The 24,323-nt window shown below is 40.6% G+C and overlaps 1 protein-coding gene across 8 annotated transcripts in view; it reads right to left on the bottom strand.

Annotated features, from left to right (window-relative positions):
* The window catches only part of PCDH15 (protocadherin related 15), a 990,968-nt gene that overhangs the window by 144,837 nt on the left and 821,808 nt on the right, over nucleotides 1-24,323 (bottom strand). For all 8 annotated transcript variants that reach the window (XM_046942815.1, XM_046942814.1, XM_046942813.1 and 5 more), the window contains 3 exons: nucleotides 12,813-12,947; nucleotides 11,743-11,892; nucleotides 2,883-3,076 (listed from right to left, as the gene is read on the bottom strand). In XM_046942815.1, the coding sequence (XP_046798771.1) occupies nucleotides 2,883-3,076; nucleotides 11,743-11,892; nucleotides 12,813-12,947 (479 nt within the window). The remainder of the gene's footprint in view (nucleotides 1-2,882; nucleotides 3,077-11,742; nucleotides 11,893-12,812; nucleotides 12,948-24,323) is intronic.

Below are 24,323 nucleotides of genomic sequence, written 5' to 3'. Positions count from 1 at the left end.
AAATGACAGTCACTATCTAAAATTCCCTGCCTCCTTGTCTACGACACTTCATCATATCCCACTAATCTTTCTGAACCAATATACCTCATTTACACTCTTGGAATTTACACTGTTATGGAAAAAGAAAAGGGGCAGAGATGACAACTAACAACTGCAGTTGAACGCTGCAAGAACAGGTGAATACCCTGAAAAAAAAGCACAGGGAAGAGGAACTGAAAAATGCTCAGAGAATCACAGAAAAGCAAGGAAATGGAGGTTTTATGCTGCTCCAGCTGAACGGTAATGCAAAGAAAGCACAGCCAACAAACCCTGAGACTGCATCACCAACTATGCTTTAGCTCCGCATGCTCTCTACATATCACTATATTATATAATGTCTAATGAATATACTTATATATATGTGGGCCAGTTTCTCTTTGGCCACACTGTCTCTGCATGATCAAGTCAAACAGAAGGTGCCCCTTTCTTGTTTTAGATAGGAACTGTAACAGTACACTAAGAAAACCTTGTTTTATGCACAGATACCTGTCAAGAATTTAACGTGCCTTGAGAAAGAGTTAGACATAAATAATTTTAACTTACATAAGCGCTCAGGGAGGCTACAGAACTACTGCTCTTAAGCCAGCTTTCACAGCTAGCCCCTGCTTTTTGCAGAAGCAAAGGGATAGTTTCAACTCAAGTCAGTTTACACGTGCCTACGGCCAACCCGGAATGGTTTGTATTACAATGGAGAGTTGGGAAGAAATGCTCAATTATTTCAAGTTGCATTAAAATCCTCAGCATATTTATTTATTTCCCAGGGAACAAGCCTTCCTACCTGCACACACACAATGTCTGTCTAGACCTAGCCCATTCCTTAGGAGTTTTAGCTACTGCATACTGCCTTACCAAGGCAATGGCAAGGCACCTAACACAATGTGACGGCTCTGTAGATGAAGTAGCAAGAATTTCTTGCAACTCCAACCGCAAGACACTGAGCACTTCACAGCGAAAAAGAAGGAACTGAAATTTAAGTGATGGAAAAGGACAGCTTTAAAGAGCTCCAAATTGCGGCTCACATAAGCTCATCCTGACTCGTTACATAAAATCATAGGAGGCTGCTGAAAGCCCTGTCAACTCAATTCTGGTTTTCCAATCTCAGAGAAAAAAGAAGAGCAGGAAGGCAGCAATATCTTTTTGCGCAAATCTACTTTGCCAAACAGGATGAATTCTCCACACAGTTTCTTCTTCTACAGTATCTCGCTAGAGCTTCACTGACACAATATAAACAGCCTTGGGCTCCGAATACACCTCAGCTCAACAAGGCCAGGTTTGCCCTATGGCTGCATGCCCCAACTACAGGAACACCACCTAGATGTTGAGGTCTGGGGTACACAATTGAAAGCTGTGAAGAAAGCTATATGTTGTAATTCCATAAAAAGAGAGACAAGGAGAAGTGATCACAAAATAAGAGCTTTTTCACTCCTGAAGATTATGTCAAGGAAGGTGCTTTCAGAGAAGGAAGCACTTCCTCCCAACACACGTAATACCGGAAATAGGTATTTTAGGACAGAAAAACAGATCAAGAAGATTTCTCAAAATTAACCCGAGAGCAATCAACGTTGTACCACAGCAGCCACCACTGCTGGCTGGCCATGCTGCTGGCTTCTGAAGCTCTTCTGAAGTTGCATTATTGACTTTTGTACATCACTTAAATACTGTGTTAGCACAGTGCAGCACTAAGTGCATAATAGTCCACAATCTTCTTTTCAGCACTGCTAACAGCCTACTATCAGGTCCTCTAAGAGATGGTTTAACAAAAAAGCAAGCAACGGAGTGAACGGAAGAGAAAACTCAATCACAAAACAGTGCTATCAGATATCAGTGCTATGAACAATCCGACAATCAGAATACTTCAGTGGCTGCAAATGCTGTTGCAAAATATCTGCAGAACAGAATGAGCTGCTTGTTTCAAGATGCAAAAGAAGCAGCAGGTCCTGAAGAAAAAAAAAAAGAACTCACAAAACTCAACTTTTCAATTACTTTCCTTCTTACTACCTCCCTGAATAAGAGAGAAAAGTCTGAGGGAAATTTAAACACTGGAGACTACAGTTCTCTATCACACCCTTTGGACAACAAGGTTGATGCATTATCAATACTGACACTAGACAAAGAACATGAGAGCCACTTCTGTGCAATTCCCTCGTGACACGACAACATTTGTGCACAGCTGACATGCAGAATGCAAAACCAAAAGAAGCCCATCAGTGAGACTAGAAATCTTTTGTTTTCTGAACACAAGCGTGCCCTCTTCTACCCACGGCAAATCTTCAGACTACTTTTATCTATCAGCTGATGAAGAACCAAAATAACTCTGCTACAAATTAAGGCTTTGGTGGGGATACTGTTCACCATTGGCACAACTTGTCACGCATGCTGCAGCACAGCTTACATGTGAGTAGAATGTCTCTAACTCAGCAACCAGACTGTGTCTGATCCTTTCTGCATCACAGCAAGCTGAATGCCCAACGTAAGGCACCTCCTTTTTCACTTTTCTTCCTTATATCCCTTCATTTTGATTAGTCTTAACAAATGTGTGCACAACTACAGCATAATGCAGACTTCAAAACAAACAAACAACAACAAAAAAAAAAAACAACACACCATTACAAGCAAATGAAGTAATGACATCTACGTACTACATGATGTAAAATACAAGCAGCTAAAAATGAACACATTAAACTGATTTCTAACACGACACTTGTCCAGAAAAAAAAAGCTTTCGGCACCAAAAACATATTGAATCTTATTCCAATTCAGAACTATAGGTGTACAGGCACACCACACTTCTTATGCACTGCTAAGCACTGATTAAAAATTAGTTTCATGATAAGATGAATTACCTTCTCTGTGCAGGAGGAGCGCTATCAGATGCTTTGACAGTGAGAGCATAGGATCGCCCCACTGACAATACAACTCCTGGAGCAATGGCGATAAGGCCTGTTCGGTCATTGATGATGAAGTCTCCCTGATCCCCAGCCAAAATTTCATACACTATCTGTCCATTGGGTCCCTCGTCCGCATCTACAGCAGTGAGCTGCAATTCAAAACCAGAATGTCAGCATGCGTGATTCAGTGTTGTATTCTAATAGCTTTTTTGTTCTTGTTTTTTTATAATAAGGTAACTTATTAGGGGTAAAGGAAGCAGAAAAGAGAGAAAAGTTGAATACCTGTAACATAATCTCTGATTTCTACAGTACAAGAAGGATTTAGTTCAAATGAAGAGTAATAAAAGTGGAAGAACATCACGGAACAGACAAAAACTGCTTACCTAGGATTTCAAGAAAATTATTTTAAGAAAGGAACTTTAAGAAAACTAATAGAGACCAACTTCACTCTCTGTTTAGTGGAATCTGTAACACTTACCCTGAAAACAATAAAAATAAAAAGAAGTGGGGGATCCTTATTGTGTTGCAAATCTATCAAGGGGGTCATTTTCAATTACTGAAATTTTCCATCCCACTCTACGCTCTTCCAAGTCTAATATCCAGGTCTTGCTTTACAAGCCCTCATCATATGGAACAGGGGAACAGCATTCATTTTACTCCTATATACACACCAGAGAGGAAACCAAATGGAAGAGAGTGACAGCTGTTCCCATATGGATACAGATGTAAAAGACACAAATATGCACCTCACAGACTCATTTGCAAGGCTCATTTCATAACATGACACCACCTATCTGAAGAGCTCTGCTTGTGGAGGGCCCAGTTCTAAACCCACATGAGCATACACTTACTGTTGCTGCCTCTACACCGTCTCTCTACTGGAGTCAAGACTTCCACGCACACTATTTCTGCGACAGACTTATGTAATTTTGATCCTCAGCATGAGAATGTTTTAAGGCCTAATGCTTTAGACACAACTTTTAATGATGAACATGAGTTTGTTAGCATTGAAATGAGGAAGTTCTCCGTTAGTCCATGGAAAATGCAACAGTTTTATCCCTCTTTTGTAGCATGCCAGCAAAATTAAACAACTACATAAATGTGACTAGAAAAAAAATCTCAGTATTCATGTTTGTTTGCTTCTTGGTGAAGTACCAACACCTCTCCCTGCCATAACACAAGCAACTAGCAATCTGAAGTTTCTTATCAGACTTCTGCCATAACATATTCAGAAGTACAAATCCATGCATCAGTCATGCCAGTTGGCAGTCCAGGCTCTTAACTTAGCTTTTTCATCTCTCCTCTTCCTTTACTCATGCTAAAGTGCATGCTAAACTAATACAATTTATTCCGTGTACAACATAGCGAGCTGGTTACAATGCCTATCTCTTGAACTGTATTTTGTAACTTAAAATTACAACTTAATTACAACCTTCAGAAAACAAAAGGCAGCATCGTTCTCAGTTAAATTTAGGGTTGAAATGCCAAAGTTAACATCAAGCCACACCAGTATTTATAGGCTTTCTAAGGTGACTGTCTTCTAACAATAAGAGTCACTTTACTGATAGACCTACCATTTCCCATGTGGCTTTTAATTACCTCAGAAAGTGGCAGGGATTGACACAGAGCTGTATGAGCAGTACTTGAACCTCGAAGGAGGCCACAGCCACAGCAGGCAATGCCAGTGATGCTCATGAACCCAGCTGGCCTGTACCAACAGCAGTGGAGTTGAAATGACAGGGACTGACGGCTCAACAGGCTCCTGCAGATGCTAGCTGCAGCTGGGAATCTCAGTGTGGGAAATAACAAGAGGCACCAGCAGGTATGGTAGCAGAGTCCTCCTGGGGATGTACGAAGCAGTGAAAGATGTCAGCCTCAGAAATGATTCTCTACAGTATCAAATGTGAAAAAAACCTGAACCAAACAATGCACCGAGCTTCTTGACGGGTCTCCGTTGGCCTGTCCACGTTAGATTTCTCAATAGAAACAGTCATGCCAGCAGGCAGACTTGGATGGGGATTGCATGTCCAGAATTTAAGGATAACACACGATGACAAAGCATTTGTGATGACCATGAAGCCAACAGTAGGATCAACAGACATCACCTGAGCCTGGGGAAGCCAACACAGCAGGCTAAATGCCTATCAGACACCCTTTTCTCATCCCTGTGATACTCTCAAAGCTGACAGCAGGGCAGACAGGTAGAGAAATTGATTCAAGTTTCTGCCATATTAGAATATATTGTCATCTATTAATCAGTATAGCATCATGCTCACCTTCAGCAGGGCACAGCCTTTTGGAGCACTTTTTATAACTTTCAAAACACCTTTGCCCCATCACAGTCAAGAATTCAATGAGCAAGCAGGGAAAAGAAGAATTAAACCCAAAGCTTTAATAGTCAAGTTAATAATATCCGCATATAAAACTAACCACCAAAGGGAGAACACAGAAATACTCGGGGATCTAACTGCTTGGTAGAATTATCTTGATTCTCTATTCAAATGGGCTCAGCAAAATACAAAATTTTGTATGTGAAGTCAAAAACTTGCTCAAAAACAAGAAATAAGCCCGTAATAGCTGCAAGAGATTAATGGATATGATGAAAGATAAATGACTTAGGTGTATTAAGGAAAGTGGGTTTTACCTTTTTTAATAGGAATGCAAACTATTACTGCTGTTGGGAATAGAGTTACTTAATGGAAGAACAGCCATTTCTAACCTCGCATGGGTTGTATGCAGTATCGATCAACTGAAAAGGATATTAACTTCCTTTTTTCCTGAAGTACTTCTATCACACAGAGCACAGAGATCCAAAGCTGAATTTCCAATGAACAGAAGTATTTAAACTTTACCTAAGCTGATTTCATTTGAATTTGACATAGACTCTCCCAACAACTCCACTATCACTGCTGAACTTGAACTAGCAAACCTTAATTCATCCTTGCATGCTGAAACGTGCCAGAATTCATGGAACATAAGATAAATAGTTGAAATATCTCAAAAATTATAAAGGAGTCCAATTATTCTCAGGAATTTAATAAATAAATATCCAAGCGTTGCTCTTCAGGAACACCTCTCATTCTCTGTCTTCTTTCTAAACTCCGAAAAAGACATCCTACGAAGACTGCATTTTTGTAACGTGCTTTACATTTCATCCATGTGATATCCTGACATATCAACATGTTGACTTTCAACAGTCAGACAGAATCAAGACACCACAGAGCTGCACCCTCTTACACTTTAGAGCTTAAACCCCTCTTTAAACTACCTTATTTGATGTACGCATCTGAATGCATTCATTAACCTTGCAAAAGTAACCATCAAAGTAAGTGACACAGTTAAGAGAAGTGCTGTAATGACATTCTTTACTTGGAAAGTAACAGACACAAAAAGACAAATAAAGGCTTTATGCAAAATACAAGCTCCTAAGCATTTAATCACAGGATTTGGAACAAGGCCAGTTTTTACAGTGATGACATGAAAAAGGAAATTAATTGTCTACACAAGTACGTAAATTAATAAGGTTAATTAAACTCACAAATACCGAATGCTTGAAAAGATAAGTGATTTGAATAACGTTTTGGGGCAAAAGCATGAATAAAAATGAAGTTTTACAGCTGCCATAATACATGATTCTATAAATTCATCTCCAGCTGTCCCAGACCGATACGGTTTCACAGTTAACACGATTTTAGAAACACGTCTAAAATATATGTGAAAGGAAGTTCAAAACAGGATTTATTTTACTTCCCCAAGAAACTTTTTTACATCCAGCAGCATCAGTTCCATTACAATAAAATGTAATGTACCACAAGTTTTGCAAAATAGGTGCATATTCTACTAGAGCAAGAAGAAATATTCTTGAATGGATGAGTAGATAGACAACTGCCTCACAGCTTACAAAAACATTTTCCTTGTCACTGCATAAACTCTGCCCACTCTTATTTGCACTTGGAAGAAAACGGACTTCAACAGCTGATCTCCACACTTTCTGTAGTGACACCTTCAGTGACCCTTCCCTCCACAGACTGAACTACCACCAACCTTTCCTGCAGCCCTATGTGTTCCACAAATAAAACGTTCGGCAAAATTGGTCTAACTCGTACTGCCCACAGAAGCTGCACCATGCCACTACACCTTCCCAGAACAGTCCTTGAAGTCACCACTTCATTGAAGCATAGGCAAGGCTCCCAAGTCACATTCCATACACAACTACCATATGAGAAGTCATCAAGGAAGGGTACACACATAACCTGGAGGAACGCACCAGGGAAAAGCACTGGGCTTGGTCTCTTCCAGCTTAGAATATTCTATGGTTCTATGTTTATACTTCAAGTTGAGTGCACTTAGTGAGAAATGTAAACATAATCCAGATAGATTGTCTGTTAATAACATTTACTGTGTAGATAAAAATTAATATGCTAATGGACTGAAGGCAAAGGGTTGCAAATAACCATGTGAATAAAACGTCAAGTGTGACTCAGAGTCAACTGGTATGAAGATTTTCTCTGAACCATTCTGGGGGTTAACAGCGAGGTGCATTTTTGAAGGCTGGAAACTACAAGCATTAGCCAAGCTGCAAAAACTCAAACACATCTCTAATAAATACTTCAGTATGTGCCTGTATATGAGGATGACTCAGGTCACATTTGAGTATGTGCTGGGAATGAAAGGACACTGCTTAAGAGACAAAGTGATCCAGCACTGAGAATCCACGCTTGAGGCATGAGAACAGAACAGTCCCAGAGAAGGTATTTATTTAATGGCTCTAAATAAAATTTGTCCCCATGTACAACTGGAACTACTTCTACTGTTCAAGACTAATTCTACTGTGAGGAAGAGACAGCTGATAGATAGATTTACTGCCTGCAGCTTTAACATCTTTCATCTTTCGCTTCTGACCTTCGCCACAATGGCCATTTATGCTGAGCTGTGTGAAGTTAAACGCCCCGTTTAACCAACATCTGGGGCACCTCCTCTAAACTAACTTGCATGGATGGTATAAGAATTATTTCAGCTCTCACAAGGTGGTCAGGCACTGCACATTGCATTATCTGTTTTCAGCTACAGTTATTTAATTGTTCTTATGGGAGTACCCCTGCAAGACCTATACACATAGAATGTACTCTGCAACAAGAAATCAGGTACAAATTAAGACACAGATATAAAAGAAAAGAACAAAAGAACTCCTGTTTTTTTTTTTGTTTGTTTGTTTGTTTGTTTTTTTTTTCTTTCCTTCGTAAATTTCAAGACTGGGAAAACCAGCATATTCTTTTCAATGCAGTTAAGGAATTTTTCCTGTAAACAGAAGATACAAAAAAAAAAAAAAAAAATCCATTGTAGTTCTCAAGGGCTAAGGAAGTCTTTTAACCCTCAAGCAGACTTGCACAAAGATCCTGGTGGATTAATGGTCTTTGCTGTCTTCTGCCCCTTCTCAGCGCTATCCTTTTTTTCTTGCTTAATATTTGCTGTACTCTGCATAGTATACACAGTACACCTTGCATAGTATACCCTGCACACTGTATACAGAAAAGAGATCTAACAGTGAATTGAAATGACTTATAGGAAATATTATTGCTTTATGGCTGCATACTCATCAACATGTAGCTGGCTTAAGCAACTGAATCACTAGAAACACAAAGCACTAACAGAATCATGGAAAATAGGATAGAAAACTCTAACAATATAAAAATGCTAGAATAAAGTACTTAAATAGGTTTAATATGGATCAGTCTTGCAAGTGATAATAGTTATTTACCACAAATGTAACTGTTTTAAATGACAGATTTCTCATAAAGCTACAGTATAGAAGGAAGTACAATGAAGTACCTGAAACAGACAGAACACAGAGACTTTTAAACTTTACTGAGGAACTGTTCACCTCAATCAACATCTTGAACAGCTGCTGCAAGCATTTGGAGTTGAGAAATGAAATACAAACTTCCCAAACCAACACTGTTGCCAACACGCTGATGGTACAGCTGTAGTCACTGCCCAAGATGTCAGAGAGCACATATTTCACACTCTGCTCCAAAACATCAGAAGTGGAGAGAGGCCTCTCCTATGAAGCCCTCTATCGTGATAGGCCCCAGCTTTCCATAGGCACACAAACGCTGCACCTCAGCCTTGCAACCAGAGCACCAAGGGCAGATTACCCACACCCTGCCACCATGCTCACAGGGAAAACCAATGAAACTCACTAAGATGTAACTTTATTTCCTCTCTTTGGCTCTCTCCTACTAAAGGCAATGGGGAAAGAAGGGAAACTCCATGGAAAAAAAAGTACTTAGAAAACCACCAACAATTTCACTTGTAATGACATTTTTCCCTTGCTATTTGTGGTTATTTTCAAGCAGAGCCAAAGGAACAGCGTTATCTTTAAGAGCGTACTACACAGCAAATACAGGATTTAATTTTTTTCCCCAACCCCAGGAGTAAAATCAAAATTGTTTCCTACAAAATGGGATAAGAAGCAAGTACCAGACTGGGGTTATTTGAACTTATTCATAGTACTCCACTCAGCAAATAAATCTTAATTCTTTTGTAAGCTCACAATAATGAAATTGAAGGGCCAACCATCAGGAGAGCAATTGCACTGCCAAAGTAGAAATTAACTTCTTTTTTTTTGTTTGAAAGATGACATGCTTCATACAGGAAAAGCTTTCTTGATCATCCTGAAAATACAGTCTGAGTGGGGAGTTAAGTGCAAAGCAGTGCTTATGTGTAAATGATTATGAGATTATAGAGATTCACTGAGGTTAGTGCTCTTGTTCTAACCTACCTTCTGAGATTAGAGAAAGTGGTTTTTAAAGACTAATCGCATCCGACCTGGGATGCGGGTCAGATGTGATTCCTTTGGCAACTATCATAGCTGATCATCACCTAATAGCTGCAAAACTCAAATGATACTTAAACTGAAAATGAGCTAGGGTTACAAGATGTTTGCTCCATGTACAGAGAACAAACCAAGTATATCATTAAAATCAGAGTACAGCACTTCAGAATAAGAAGCCTGTTTTCCACTTCAGAAGGTATTTGTAAAACAGAAGCAAACACTGACGAGGCAGCACACGTCCATCTTCCTGGCCTAAGGAAACCCACAGGCATCCCTCGGTAATGCAATTGGCCTTGCAGAGCACTCTTCTTGCTTCCTCCTGAAAGGAACCATTTACTGAGGAATCTGTACTTGCAGTTTTCCTGCTCTTTTTGCACATCTCTGAGGTTGAAATAGCAGAGAGCCTATCTAAGCCCTCCAAAGAGTACATTCCTTTTCAACACCTAAGTACTTCAGCTGCTCTACTTCATTTTAAGTTTCAAAGAAAGGTTGGGCAGCTCAGAGCATCCTTACGGCCAGCCTTGGGTTCAGTAACCATTCCCTTCTCACATGGGCCAAAATCTTCTTAAGCACCAACTTTTGCCTCATGTTTCCTGGTACACGCACCTCCAACCAAGAGGAAACACGGTGTAGACACTTAGATACCTTAAATCCATAGCAGACTACTTTGCCTGGTGCTCTGCACAACAAAGGCCCTGACAACTCTTAACGATTTCTTTCTGGACTACTGTGCTTACTCTTTAGGAAGAACCATCAATCTAAACAAGTTCAGACCTTTATTTTTGAACCTTAAATATTAAGAGTTTATGAGATGTTGTGAAGGCAGCTCCTGATGTCAATCCTACGCACAGCTCCTGAGCTCTGCCTGCCTTTTGCTCATTCAGGAGAACATTATTTGATCTCTTTTATTCCATACAAGCACCAATTCTTGCAGAACTTGAAGCAACTTCTTTTTTAAACTTATTTCCCCCCCAAATGTTGCTGAAAATGTCCTCAGGGCTCTCACTGACCCTTTACATGCTTGTAGCCCAGACTGATGAAAATATAAAAATAACACTACCAAAGATTCAAAGATAACAAATACATCAAGCCCATGTATTTCAAGTACTTCATGTGCCAAGACAGATAGTGAACTCTCTCCTAATCCAGTTAAACCACTGCTGACTTCAAATGTATTATGTTTATGAAAACGGTATTACTTAAATCCAGTGATTAATTCTTTGTGAATACTCCTGCTGCCTTCTAATTTCCTTGAATGCCAACCTCCACTAATGTCATCACAGAACCACAGAGTCTCGTTTTCTCATCCATTAGGGCTGCAAATAACTCAGGAGGATGGCTGAGATCTTAGAATCATTGCACCCAAAAAAAAAAAAAAATTAAAAAAAGAAACTATTTCCATAAACTTCAGTACAACCATGTTTCACCTCCTTTCCAGATTTGAACATAGACAGCCCCTGCAAACATTCATTACCATGGCTACCCTGGCTCTTCTCCTTATAAGAGCTGGCATTTAGTACACCTTGCACTGCTCAGTCGCTCTACAGACAACTAAAGACTGTCTAGAAACTGTTTTTTATGACATAGTAAGACACTTCTGGATATCTCCTACTGAATGGTTTGGTTTGCCTGCTTTCCTAACATGCTTTATTTCAGTAGCCCTCCAGCAATTCTAAGTTTCCTTTAAGTTAGGAAGTTCGAGAAAAAGCCTACTGCTGTGAGAGATCAGGTCTGATGAGAACTAAGGAAGTGCAGGAGAATGTTTTTTTCTCTTTACAGACAACATTTCATAACACTTTGGGTGAATCAGCTGAAACATAGCACTATGTCTGAGACATAATTCATTTTAGGAAACTCTTAATAGCTAAGTAATTAATGAGGTGGATAGAAACACAAACTTAATCTCTAGCTGTTTTCAGTGTGTATGGACAAGACTGCTAGCAAAGAGTTAACAAAGCTAATGAAAAACATGAACATTACCTTTATAACGCCTTCCCCAGGCCCCATATCTGTGTAAATCTTGACATTGTAAGATATATTGGAGAAGGTTGGGGAATTATCATTTGCATCAATCACCACAATATTGACCGTCACTGGGGTACTCTCCTGTACGCCATCAGAAGCTATCATCTTCAAGGGGAGAAAAAGGCAGGCAAGAAACATAATTCAATAATGTATTCTTAAGACAATTACAACTATGAGAAAGCACAGCATAATGAATTAAAAAATCAGTATTTAGCTTTACATTTGTTTTTTGACGTGTAGCAAGAGAATTACAGGAAGCATCAACTAAGCTTGAGTTTGCAGTGTGTCATAAACAGGGCAAAAGCACCTTGAAAAAGTACTGTGTCAAAAGCAGAAGAAATGAGAGGCAGTAGCTGTAATACAGGGCTGGGATCTGGGCTGGCAGGACGTGCAGCACGTCCCCAGCTGTGCTGGACACCCTGAAGGAACAGGACCTGGTCACAGCACACCGACCTGTTAAACAGTGCATGTCTCAGGCACTGTAACACATAGGATCTGCTGTCCACCGATGTTGAATTTCAAAGACAGCATTTTAACATGGGATGTCAAGAGCTAGGAGGTCATGCTATGCCACAGACAAAAATCTGAACTCTCTTTTCAAGTGTGTTTGGCCTATACGCCCATTTACAAACTGGTTTAGAACTGCTCCAGTGTTTCCTGACTGGCTGCTAACTTGCCTCTACAAAAACAGAAGTAAAAAGTTTAGACATCATGTCCCTGGCCCAAGGGCTAAGAAAACACAAAGTTGGCCTCATGGCCAAGCAGTTAAGAGGAAGGTGGACTGTATCATGTTGGGTGGCAAAGAGCTGGATACAGGCCTGGGACCACTGACATGATGCCAAGAGGGGGATCTCAAATCTTGAACACATGCTTTTTGGAATAGAACACCATTGGGTAGTGCCACCACTTTGCCACTTCTTCTTCATCTCTGCCATTTTAATAACCTGCAGTGGTGTTAGAAATACTTATTTTCGAACCCATGCTCAGACTGATGTCTGGTATGCCTCCGGAAGGACTGAGCTTACCGAGAAGGTGTAGAGCTGCTGGGCTTCTCTGTCAACCGGCTGCAGCAGGGTGAGGTAGCGGGTGATGCCACTCTGGGTCACAGTGAAAAACGTATTGTAGTCATTCAGGAAGAGATGGAGCTGGGGGTCCTTGGTCTTTAAAAAGAAACAAAACCACCACATTCTATTACTAATTCTCATATGCCGTTAAGTTTCCAGTTACTCAATGCACGCGCTGGGTCTCATCAAAACCAAAATACCCAGAAAGCAGAATATGGTGATCGATGAATCTATGAAACAGTAAAAAAAAATAACATCGTAATAATAAAAAATGACAAGAAAAAAAGCCCTTAACAAAATGTTACAAGCTGATCTGAAAAATCTTATCTGCTTGATGAAAGAGGTGTTAAAAATCTTTAATGTTTAAGGCAAGTAAACCCAACTGTAAGCAAATAACTATCTTCTTGTTTGAGATGACTTTTTCCCCTAAATAGATTTTTATGCCTTATATAACTAACTAAACAGTAGCGAGAAACCAGATTCAAGTATTTGTTTTCAATCATACTGAAAACAAAACGAAACCTATCTTGATTAATGAAGCAGTAACACAGGTAGGCTGGCACAACGAAAAAAGATAATCATGCGTATTGAAACATACCACTAAATTAATGCTAGTCAGGGATTTTCTTTGTCTTGGACAGAAATCAAAACATATTGAAGCAAAATCACTAATTTCTCAGTTGATCAGATGAAAACCATGCTAAAACAATTAGGGTACAAATTTCAGTTTGGAAGTAACATTTCTGGTACTGGCAGCAAAATAAAACCAAAGGCATTGTATTCTGTTAGTCAAGGCTTCTCTAAGCAGCCTGCTGGGGGGACAGATTACGCATTGACAGATTACACACTCCCCCCACAACTGGACAAGCACCAAGAGAGGTAATGCAGTGCTGCTGCAGCATGCAAGCTATTGTTAGATACCCTGAGCAGGCAGAAATACATTTCAGTGCAAATGGGATCTCAGCTAAGACAAAATAGTAAGAAAATTCCTGCCATAGACAGAACCAGAAATTATTATACAAAGGGAATAGAGCAGCTAATTAAAGTCTAGAACCTCAAAACAGTTCTGTCCTGAGCTTGCTCACTGGCTAAGAAGCTGCAGAATGGACTTGCTATCCTGAGTCCTTACCCTGCCATTCAGTGGATGCTGGCACAGAGCAAACAAAAGGGGTTTTTAGCATTGTTTTCCCAGGTGTTCTGAAAAGCCCTACAAACTAACACAGTTCACATTTCCTCTGAAGAAAGGTTGTGGGAGCTGGGCTTCAGTTTGGAGAAAAGGCCCTGAGGAGACCTCAGTGTACGCCTTCCAGTACTTAAAAGAGCTTATAAACAAGAGGGAGAACTTTATGTATAGACAGATAGTGACAGAACAAGGGGGGGGGTGGTTTTAAACTACAGGTGGAGATCTAAGATAGCTGTTTGGGAGAAAACTTTCACTGAGAGGGTGGTGAGGCCCTGGCACTGCTGCCCAGAGAAGCTGTGGATAACTCATCCCTGCAGGCATCCAAAGGAAGGGCCCTGGGCAGCTTGATCCAGTGGGGGCAGCCAGCCCATGGCAGGGGGGTTGCAAAAGGATGGGCGTTAAGGTCCCATCCAACCCAAGCCATTCTGTGATTCTCTGTTACTGAAATGACAGAAGTACAAATTGCGACCAGGAGTAAGTGTCTATGCTATCATCCTCCATGTCTTTAAAGATAATTTTGAGTTATTAACATGATTAGACTGCAAAGGTTATTCGACATAACAATTAAACTTGAAAAAAAATATGTTACCTCTTACTGCCCTCTGTATTCCAATAAACGTGACTATGCCCCTCTATGTTAATTTAACCCTAACTCAATACTTCACTCTCAGTTACTCTTCAGTTTATTTCTGTTCTGTGAGGTGAGATTATATAGAAAGAAAGAAAATGCCATTTGAAGAACACAAAAGTCTATGGGACAAGTTCTGTAAAAATCGTATCAAACTGTCCCATATAACGAGGAGATGAGAAATCAGAGGAATACCGAATGTGCCCCATAGAGAGTGAGGTGCAACGGTTAGCTAAATTGAACAAATTACCCACAAAAGTAGCATTATATTCTTCACTGAATGTTTTCTCAACCTGAATCCGAAATGCTTCTAGGAAGTTAACACCTGCCTTGTTATTACTGTCATCTGACACAGACGAAAAAAGAGAACGGACTACAGGAAAGATCACCAGTCCCTACAACCCAGCAGGCAAAGGCACTCAAGCTAACTCTGACATGCGCTCAATGTCGTAATAAACAACTATGAGGACAGACTGGGACAATGCAAGGAGAAACAAATTTATTTTTAGCAATCCAAAATACTCTAAAGCACCTATTTTTGGAAGGCTAAGATTAGAGTATTTAAATGTAAAACCATCTCAGTTGCTGAATGCTACATGAAAGAAATATCAAAGCTTTCCAAATCAATGGCTTCCTACTGCCCAAAGCTTTGCTGTAACTAAGCCAACTTTCAGTAAAATTAAAATGCATTTTACAACTAGCAATGCAAACAGTAATCTCTCTTTTTTTCATGCAAAATTATGGAAGGTACCTGCCAATAATTGTTCACTTTGTAGACAGGATAAAGTCAGTCAAAAGTTTAATTTCCAAATGCTCTGGCTGGTTGTTCCAGCTCTTGCTTGTCGTATCATTTTGAACACTAACAAACAGTATTTTTTCCCCCTAATTTGCTAATGAGAAGAAAAAAAAAATGGAGATCCTATACACTTCAAAAGTCATCTATCCTGTTCCTTAGCTATTTTTGTCGTAAAAATTTTATCCCAGAGTCTGTGTTAAATCAACTTTAATGCAATCAATACCTGCTTTTACTATTTCTATGCACGTTGGACATACAAAGCAATTTATTTTCTTAGTATTTGCAGTGGTTTGCTCCTACATTTTTATCACATTTCATGCTGAAAGAAAGTCTGCATGACTGTGCACACATCATCTGATAGATACTATGAATGAACACAGTTGTGGGATACAACTCATTCATGCTGCCTACAAAATTTCTCATGCCTTAGCTTCTTCAGCTATTATTTCAGATGACCTTGGATTGACCACTGATTCCTAACCAAAATGCTGGTTTATGTGAACTGGTTTGTCTCTAATAAATTGTTTAGAGCATGATTTTCAGCAGAAAACTATCAGAATCCATGTGACAGAGTAAACATGTGACCTGCAAGGACTATTTCCAGCACACAGTGCAAGTCTAAGATAGTTTATGCACTTCAGACCTCTTAGTAGACACTTCTTAAAGGACGAAGAAAAAAAATACTTTCTGTAATAGTCAAGATTTATATGAAAATATATAATCATATAATGAGCATAAAGCAATTACAGCATAAGCATGGTACAACTCTTCCTGAATTGCATAGGTCTACACCCCAGATGTACTTGATCCAGTGTATTTAAAGGGCCCTTTGCAAGCTTCAGGACAGGAGTGATATTCTCAGTCTCACAGAAACACTAACAGGGCAGAGAAAAATGAAGGACAGGGGAAAACATATATATACATACATAAAACACACAAGCTAAACCAAAAATGATTTTGCAAACATAACACCCATTGCCAACAACAATGGCACAAGCTATAACGCAGAAACACCTATGTAAAATGAATACAGGTAAAGAAACATAAACCTGCCAATGATTATTAATGATTATTATTAATGATTAACAAAGCCTGGGCCTGAGTTCCTTCAGCTTGGAGTTTTCAGAGAAATAACTTGAAGTTTGAAAACCTGTGCTGATGTTAATGTTACCTTTCTTACTTTCTTTTCCACTCACTGGAGCTTATAGAGGTAACAGTTTCTTACACTCCACTAAGATCAAAATTACATGATAGAGTCCAGTATGAATGAACAGACAACACGTTTCAACAGTCAAAGGACTCAGTTAAAGGAACACATTTGGCTGTTAACATCTCCAGGGAGCCAGAACAAGCCCCAGCTCCGTGGAGCATTGCACAATTTGGGCATTTTTCCTACTTCGTGTCATTATGTTCCCTTTTCAGATTTATGGAAGGACGGTCCAAAATCCAGGAGGGATTTGTGTATCAGAAGGCAAAAAAGGAGTTTGCTTTGGTTACTAAATACTGGCTGTGCCAAGGCTAACCACTGTCTAATCCCTTTAAAGCTGTGAACAAGCACAGAAATGCCAACCTTGGAGGAAAATAGAGAAGGAGTTCTGCAGGGCTTGATGAGTTGATCCTCCAGGTTTCCAGTAGCTTGGATTGAGCAGACAAGGTAGACATGTGTGCTTCTCCCACACCTTTAACTTTACTATTAGATATTACCTCCTAACAATTTTTCATGATCATAGAATCATTCAAGTTGGAAAAGACCTCCAAGATCATCCAGCACAACCATTCATCACCAGTATCCCCCACTAACCCACGTCCCTCAGGACAACATCTGAATGTTTCTTGAACACCTCCAAGGGCAGTGACTCCAACATCTCCCTAGGCAGCCCATCCTGGCACCTTTTGGAGAAGAAATTTTTCCTACTATTCAACTTGAATCTCCCCTGATGGAACTTGAGGCTGATGACTTCAGCTGTACAACTGTTCAGGCAAACAGAACCCATGGATGACAGCAACAAGTAAAAATCGTGAGTAAGTGGCAGAGATAAAAGCCAGTCTGAGAAAACTCCAGGGTACACTGTGAGTTTTTTTGTTTTTCCCATTATCTATTTTTATTTCTTCAAAGTGAGGTCATTAAATGATACTTAATTGTACAACTCAAAGCCAACAACAGCAAAGAAAGGTCCACCATTCATGGCATCTCCACCTGGGAGGAAATTATGCCAGAAGACTAACGAGAGAACTAGAGTAGATGCTGAGTAATGCTTTATTCCCAATTTCTTTCAGTCACCTCAAACCTCAGTGGTTACCTCAACCTCAACACCTCAGTGGTTACCATGCAAAAGAAGGGCTGAGGCACAAACATGACTATGAGAAGTGCTGCAGTGCTTTTTAGACATTTTTCAAGTTGAGGCACTAAAGGCCACGCTCCTTCCTGAATGAAAAGAGGGCAGAAAAGTTACCCCCAAAAAATCATCTTCTGTTCTTCACACAGGTGAGCCACTCCTGGGAGAGGGCAGGAAACACATGTCAGCATCTTTAGTGCTGCCACTAATTAGCACAGCGCCGTTTTAACACAGGGCAGATATACAAAAGACTAATTCCTTGAGGACTCAAGGCAGAAAGAACAGCTTCAGAAGGCAGGCAACGTCAGATATGCTTACTACACGAATAAAGAAATGGTATAAGTCAAGAATTTCTTTCTTTCTTTGTAAATGAGGAAAAAAAAGGATTCAGAAAGGGAAGAAAACCTGTCTTTATAAATCCTAGAGAAGAAGAAGCAATGTTGCTTTCTCTTTTGGTTGCTTTAATGGTGATACTAAGGGGCGGTTACATTCAGGAGAACTATTTCCTGAAATAATATTTTGTAATGTGACTGTTGGAATGTCACAGAAGTGCCATACAGGGACAGCTGCAGTTTGAAAACGCTCCTCTAGGGAAAATACTGGCTGCAAAACAAGTTCAAACAACAACAGAGTAAGTAAGATACAAGCAATCAGGCAAAAATCAGGGCAAAATGCTTTGGTGTTTAACATGTCTCAGTATTTCTGCCTTGTAGGAATCCACTGTTCCTCCTTATCTGAATATGTTCATGACAATCTATAACCTGCCTTTTAAGTTACATTGCAAATTTGTCCATTCACCCATTCTTTGTTTCGCCCTTTTGGTTTGGCATGGAGGCACCTTCATGTAAAATAATCTTTCCTTCACATTTTTCACGTGTTCTCCAGAAGCATGGATGCTGAGCAACCACCTACCCAGTCTGACTTCACAGACAATGAAGGATAAGGCAAGAAAATGATCTGGTAGAAGACAATCTGCAGAGGAACAGAGGAACTACCCTAAGTGTGGCATACTCCCCTGCCCTGGGAGTATGCAGGGTTACTGCACAGATGCTTTATGAATGTGTGCTGGCACACATTGATGCCTCTCAGCACATGCTGGTACACTTTATAAACATGCCACTGTTTTGCTTTCTAACGAGCAATGCACAAATTACCTTACTCCTCGAGTTTACTCATCAAGACACTGTGTGTGGTAACAGTAAACACCCTGGCAGTCAAGTAGCAGTAATAAACGTGAATGCTGATGAGTTCATTTTGACTTTGAAAATAAGCCCTGTCTTTTCGTGTTGTTTTATTTTTTGGTGGGTGCTTCTGTGAGATTCTACAAGATTCAGCACACAAGGCAGTAAGGCAGTTCCTGTACAGTGTTTCTCCCCAACCTTTTAAAAGGAAGTATCAGAAATTAGTATTCTTCTATGGATGCAAAAGAGTGAGGAAGCAAGTGTCTTGAGAAGCCCTTTGTAAACATCAGTCAGACCATTCACTTTATAATTCCTCATCTCACCTCCAGTTTACTTTGGTCTTAAGGTACTCATGTAGCTTAATATAATTTATGCCATTTAAACAGACTACTTAATTATATCAGCAATTGGCAGCGCTGTTCTACTTAAAGGTCTGCTTGAAACGTCACATCTATGAATTAATTTTTGGAAGGTTTATAGCAAGACCACATCATCATTCCCAGGAGGTTTACATTTAGAATCTGAGTTGTGTTTGCCTAAGATATACAGTTAAGATGACCACTTTCTTCGTACACTGATCCGAGGGCAGGGAGTTACTTTAATAAGAAATATAATCTCAACTGATTTGTCAATTAGAAGACTGAATACATTATATTTAGTCAGTGCCACTATTGGAAAATAACTTGCACAAGCACGTGGCTGACTTATGTCAACTCCTCATCAGAAATCCATTTTTACTAAGTGCATCAATTTACAGTATGGGCTGCTGAGACAGAGCAACTCTTCCCTCCCCCTGCCATGTCTGGGAACTGATCCCTGCCACTGATCCTTATCCTTCCTTAAGGGAAGTTACCCTATGGGTACAGAGCCATCCTAGCAGCAGGGAGAAGGGCAGACCATCAGGGTCACGGGACAGGCTCTCGCAGTCCTCCTACCATGGCACATGGCATCAAATCTCAGCAGGGCCAGACATTTTCATTATTTTGTCTTCACTTTTGGTGTGGATGGACTGGGGCTGGTATCAACATTTTTGCATAGCGTTGGTCAGTCCTGACTTGAGTATGGGAACAATGTAAAGCAAAAATAGACGCCCCTGCTGCAGGGTGAGCAGCAGGTAGCCTGGCACAAGGATACTCCCTGCCCAGTCCTGCTCCCACATGGAGTCAAGGCACCAGAGCAGCACAATCCCAATGCCTAAAACTGTAGCAGAGGAGCAAAAGAGAAGCCTGCGATAGAAACAGATAGCTGTAGGGGTTTGGGAACTGCATGCCTGCTACTTACTGATCTAAGACTACTTCTAGGATTCTGTCAATAAGCACAGATCACACTGCCCAACCACCCCAGCCCACTGCGATCAATGCTTTGCAGACAATTTCCTTTTCTTTCTTATCTTCTGCTCTTCAATGAATGACGGTGATTTGTCTTATTTTACAGAAGTTTACTGTTATGATTTAGGATTTCATCTTTCAATATTGAGACTACGTTTCAAAAACTGCATCAAATCAGGCTTTCTTTTAGAGTGATTTATTCCATTTTTTTTTTTTTTTTTTCCTTCCCCCTTTTCAAACAAATACAGGGAAGTTGAGGGAAATTCACCACAAAGCAGTACTGGTTAAGTAACTATGATACAGACTGCGATGCTGAAACCTTTCCAGGCAATTTCACTGCTATGGAGAAGCACAGACGCTTGAATGCTTCAGCAGAAGACCTTGCTCCCTTTTAAATTCCATTTGAAATTCAAGTTTCATTTGAAATATTTTAATAGATTAACGTACTTGCAAATGAATCAACACAAAAGAGCAGAAGGAAGCATCTATTATGCAATACCTTCCACAAATTGTCCCAGTTGTCCATCACACAGCAGGAGGCTGCATTAGCACTTTGTGCCACATCACTGCATAGTTCAGAAAGCCCTGGCAGTTTTTCATCATGCAAAACTGAAATATTAACCTTTTTCAATAATAAACAAATATCACAAGCTGGGATGCTTTTGGCTGTACTGTATTTTGAGTCATATAAATGAACTAGTTTGTCCTCAACTTGTGGACATAAGGAGAAGGTTCTTAACCAGAGTGCGGTGGGCATGGAACAAGCAGGAGGCACAGAGCCCTGTGGTCAAACCTACTTTCAATAAAGATGATTTTGAGCTATCAAATGCTGAGTTTTCTATCTCATGTATAACGTAGCATATAGCAACAACAACAAAGAACCTTACGTGATCAAACCTGCCTTTGACATCTTGTGGTTAGAAATCTGCAACCACCAGGGAAAGTGTGAGTTAAAAAGAGCACTGATAACTACTAATCTGAAAAAGCTCTGGAGGTTAACCAAGATGGAAGTCCTTCCTCCGTTCCCTTGGAGAGTGTAGGAATATCTGCTAGGAAACAGGAGAGAGTCTGAATTATTTCAAGCACAACTGATGCAGCCCCTCCTCACCAGCCATGCCACAGGACTTCATTTAACCCTGCAGATGCTGTACACACAGCAGGATTTTCCTAGGCCAACACAGGTATAAAGCCATACAGACAGATATCTCTCAGGTGCTTGACCAGCACTGGACTTGCAGATATGGACACACCAGCAGCACACCATGTTGTAATAGCCATGTTTACGAACTATTTTCAGCTGTCCACCTCTCAACCCAGCAAGCAAGGCAAGCCAGGTAGAAGTGATTCTCAGCCAGCTCTCCAGCTTGCAAAGATCCCTATTCTGGGTTTCAGAATATGTCCATCTAACATACCAATCTATCAGTCTCACAGACAGATTTACTCGGTTTCAGTCTTCCACTCTTCAGGTGATTAATCTTCTACACTTTTGTGAAGCCAGTGGATGGTCACAGAAGTGTGTTACAATGATGCCCTAGAATTTCAGATTTCTGCAGCCAACAGCTCTTTGTGGAAATATCCAGAACTGTCTCCACACCATGGCAAATATGAACCAAAGGGTTTTTACTAGTATTCTCATGGAGGCATGGATAAGAAAAAACAGCAAATTTTTGGGGCAAAAGATAGCTAAAAACATCCCCGTAATTTTGAATGCACATTCCTAACAGAAGCTCCCTTATTAGTAGCTCCAAAAGGACTTAGCTATGGGCACTAACTCTTACAAATTTTTGTCGTTGCACTCACGGAAACTGAGCTTCACACGTTATAAAAACCACACTGTGTCCTGTGAATACAAACATGCACCTCTTACTTGACCATACTTATTCCTACTTGACGCAACCTACAAGCTCTTGTTACTTTGGTCAATAGAACCCCTTGATTTTAACAAAAGCAATGCTGAAGAAGAGCATTTCACACATGGCAGCAGCAGTCATCAACAATGACTGTTGTTGGCTGCCAATGCACTTGTTCCATAACTTTGATACAGCTCCTAAGAATCACAGAAATTTTGAGTTGGAAGGAACCCTAAAAGGTCACGTAGTCTAACCCTCTGGCAATGAACAAGGGCATACGCAGCTAGATCAGGCTGCTGAGAGCCTGGTCCAGCCTGACCTTCAGTGACTCCAAGGATGGGGCATTCACCACATCTCTGGGCAATCTGTGCCAGTGCCTCACCAAGCTTATTGCAATAGACTTTGTCCTTATATCCAACCTAAATCTCCCTCCCCAAAGACACTTGCCCTTTTCCTACCACCAAACACCCTGCTGAAGAGTCTGTCCCCTTCTTTCCTGTAGCTCCCCTTTAAATGTTGGAAGGCCGCTCTCAGGTCATCTCTCAGCCTTCTCTTCTTCAGGCTACACAGCCCCAGCTCTCTCAGCCTGTCCTCGCAGGGGAGGTGTTCCACCCCTTGGATCATTTTTGTGGCCCTCTGATTGTACTCCAACAGGTCTGTGCATCTCCTGCACTGAGGATGCCACATCGGGATGCAGTGCTCCAGGTGAGGCCTCACCAGCACAGAGTAGAGGGGCAGGATCACCTCCCTTGACCTGCTGGCTGTACTGCTTTGGATGCAGCTGAGGATACAGTTGGCTTTCTGGGCTGCAAGGGCACACTGCTGGCTCATGTTAAGCTTCCCATCCACCAGTACCCTCAAGTCCTTTTTGGCAAGGCTATGCTCCATCCTCACATCCCCTAGCTTATACTAATAGTGGGGGTTGCCATGACCCAGGTGCAACACCTTACACTTGGATTCGCTCAACCACATGAGGTTCTCTTGGGCTCATTGCTCCAGCCTGTCTAGGTTTCTCTAAATGTAGCAACACACAGTTTGGTGTCAACAGCAAACCGTTTGTTTACCAAGTTGCATGCATTGGTGTAGAAGGACTTCAGCTGGGCAGCTGATCTTGCCATCTTCTTGGAAAGTAACTCCTTAATTTCTTTGAAGTATTAGCTTTAGCCTCCCTTTTGCTTAAGATGCAGCAGGTTGAGGGCCCCCACTAGCACCTTATCCCTCTAACTTAGCTCTGTTGCCTCATACCTTGTGATGCACAGGCTCACAACCCTCCCTCTTCAAACCTAGTTTAAAGCCCTGTCAATGAGCCCAGATAGCTCCTGGGTCAGAATTCTTTTCTCCCTATGAATGAGGTGGATCCCATCAGCTGCCATTGGGCCATATGCTGAATCAACTGCCCAATGGTTGAAAAAGCCAAAATCCATTTGGTGGCACCAGCCTCTTCGTCAGGTATTTATCAGATGGGTCCTCCTGGTCTTCTCAGTATCCCTCCTTGGCACTGAAGGGAGAGAGGGGAACGTCACCTGTACTCTCATTCTGTCCACTACTATACTATAAATATCGCTGGAAACCTTAAGCCTACAGCTCAGCTTCCCTTAAATATCCACAAATAACAACAGAACAGAACCAAGACAAAAAAGTAAAGATGACTGCTGGAGAGACAATGGTAAATAGAGCAAAAAGAAACACCAATGAATAGAAGACATGATAGCATCAACCTTGTCGAGACCAGAAGAAAAGACAGTCATATAGACTTTGCATGACTACTATTTGGTTTACTACTCTCTTGAATGTGTTCAATTTTTACCATGAAAGATGACAGTATCAAAACCTGAGGTGAACAAAACACAAAATCAACATTTAGCCTCCTTTTCTCTTGTTCCTCATCTTCTGAATTGTCCACAGAATTAATGATTCCCTCCATTTTGAGCTTCTCTTTCTCATTTCCTCATACGCTGTGGTAGATCTACCCTTCTCATAAAATGTATTCTTTTTTTTTTCATTCACACTATGCGCCCATTTTTAACAGGAGGCAATTAAGCACAGCTAAACATGCTTAGAAAAAAAAAGTTAGTTTCCCAGTTCACGATCACTTTAAAACCCATGTGAACTCAATGAAAAGAAATCCATGTAATAGTAAATTGAAGCTTTTTTAAAAAGCTTCTAAGCT

Source organism: Gallus gallus, chromosome 6, assembly GCF_016699485.2.
Source record: "Gallus gallus isolate bGalGal1 chromosome 6, bGalGal1.mat.broiler.GRCg7b, whole genome shotgun sequence".
NCBI classification, from domain to species: domain Eukaryota; kingdom Metazoa; phylum Chordata; class Aves; order Galliformes; family Phasianidae; genus Gallus; species Gallus gallus.
Note: the sequence above shows the minus strand (reverse complement) of the source record. Positions and strands in the feature narration are given on the sequence as shown.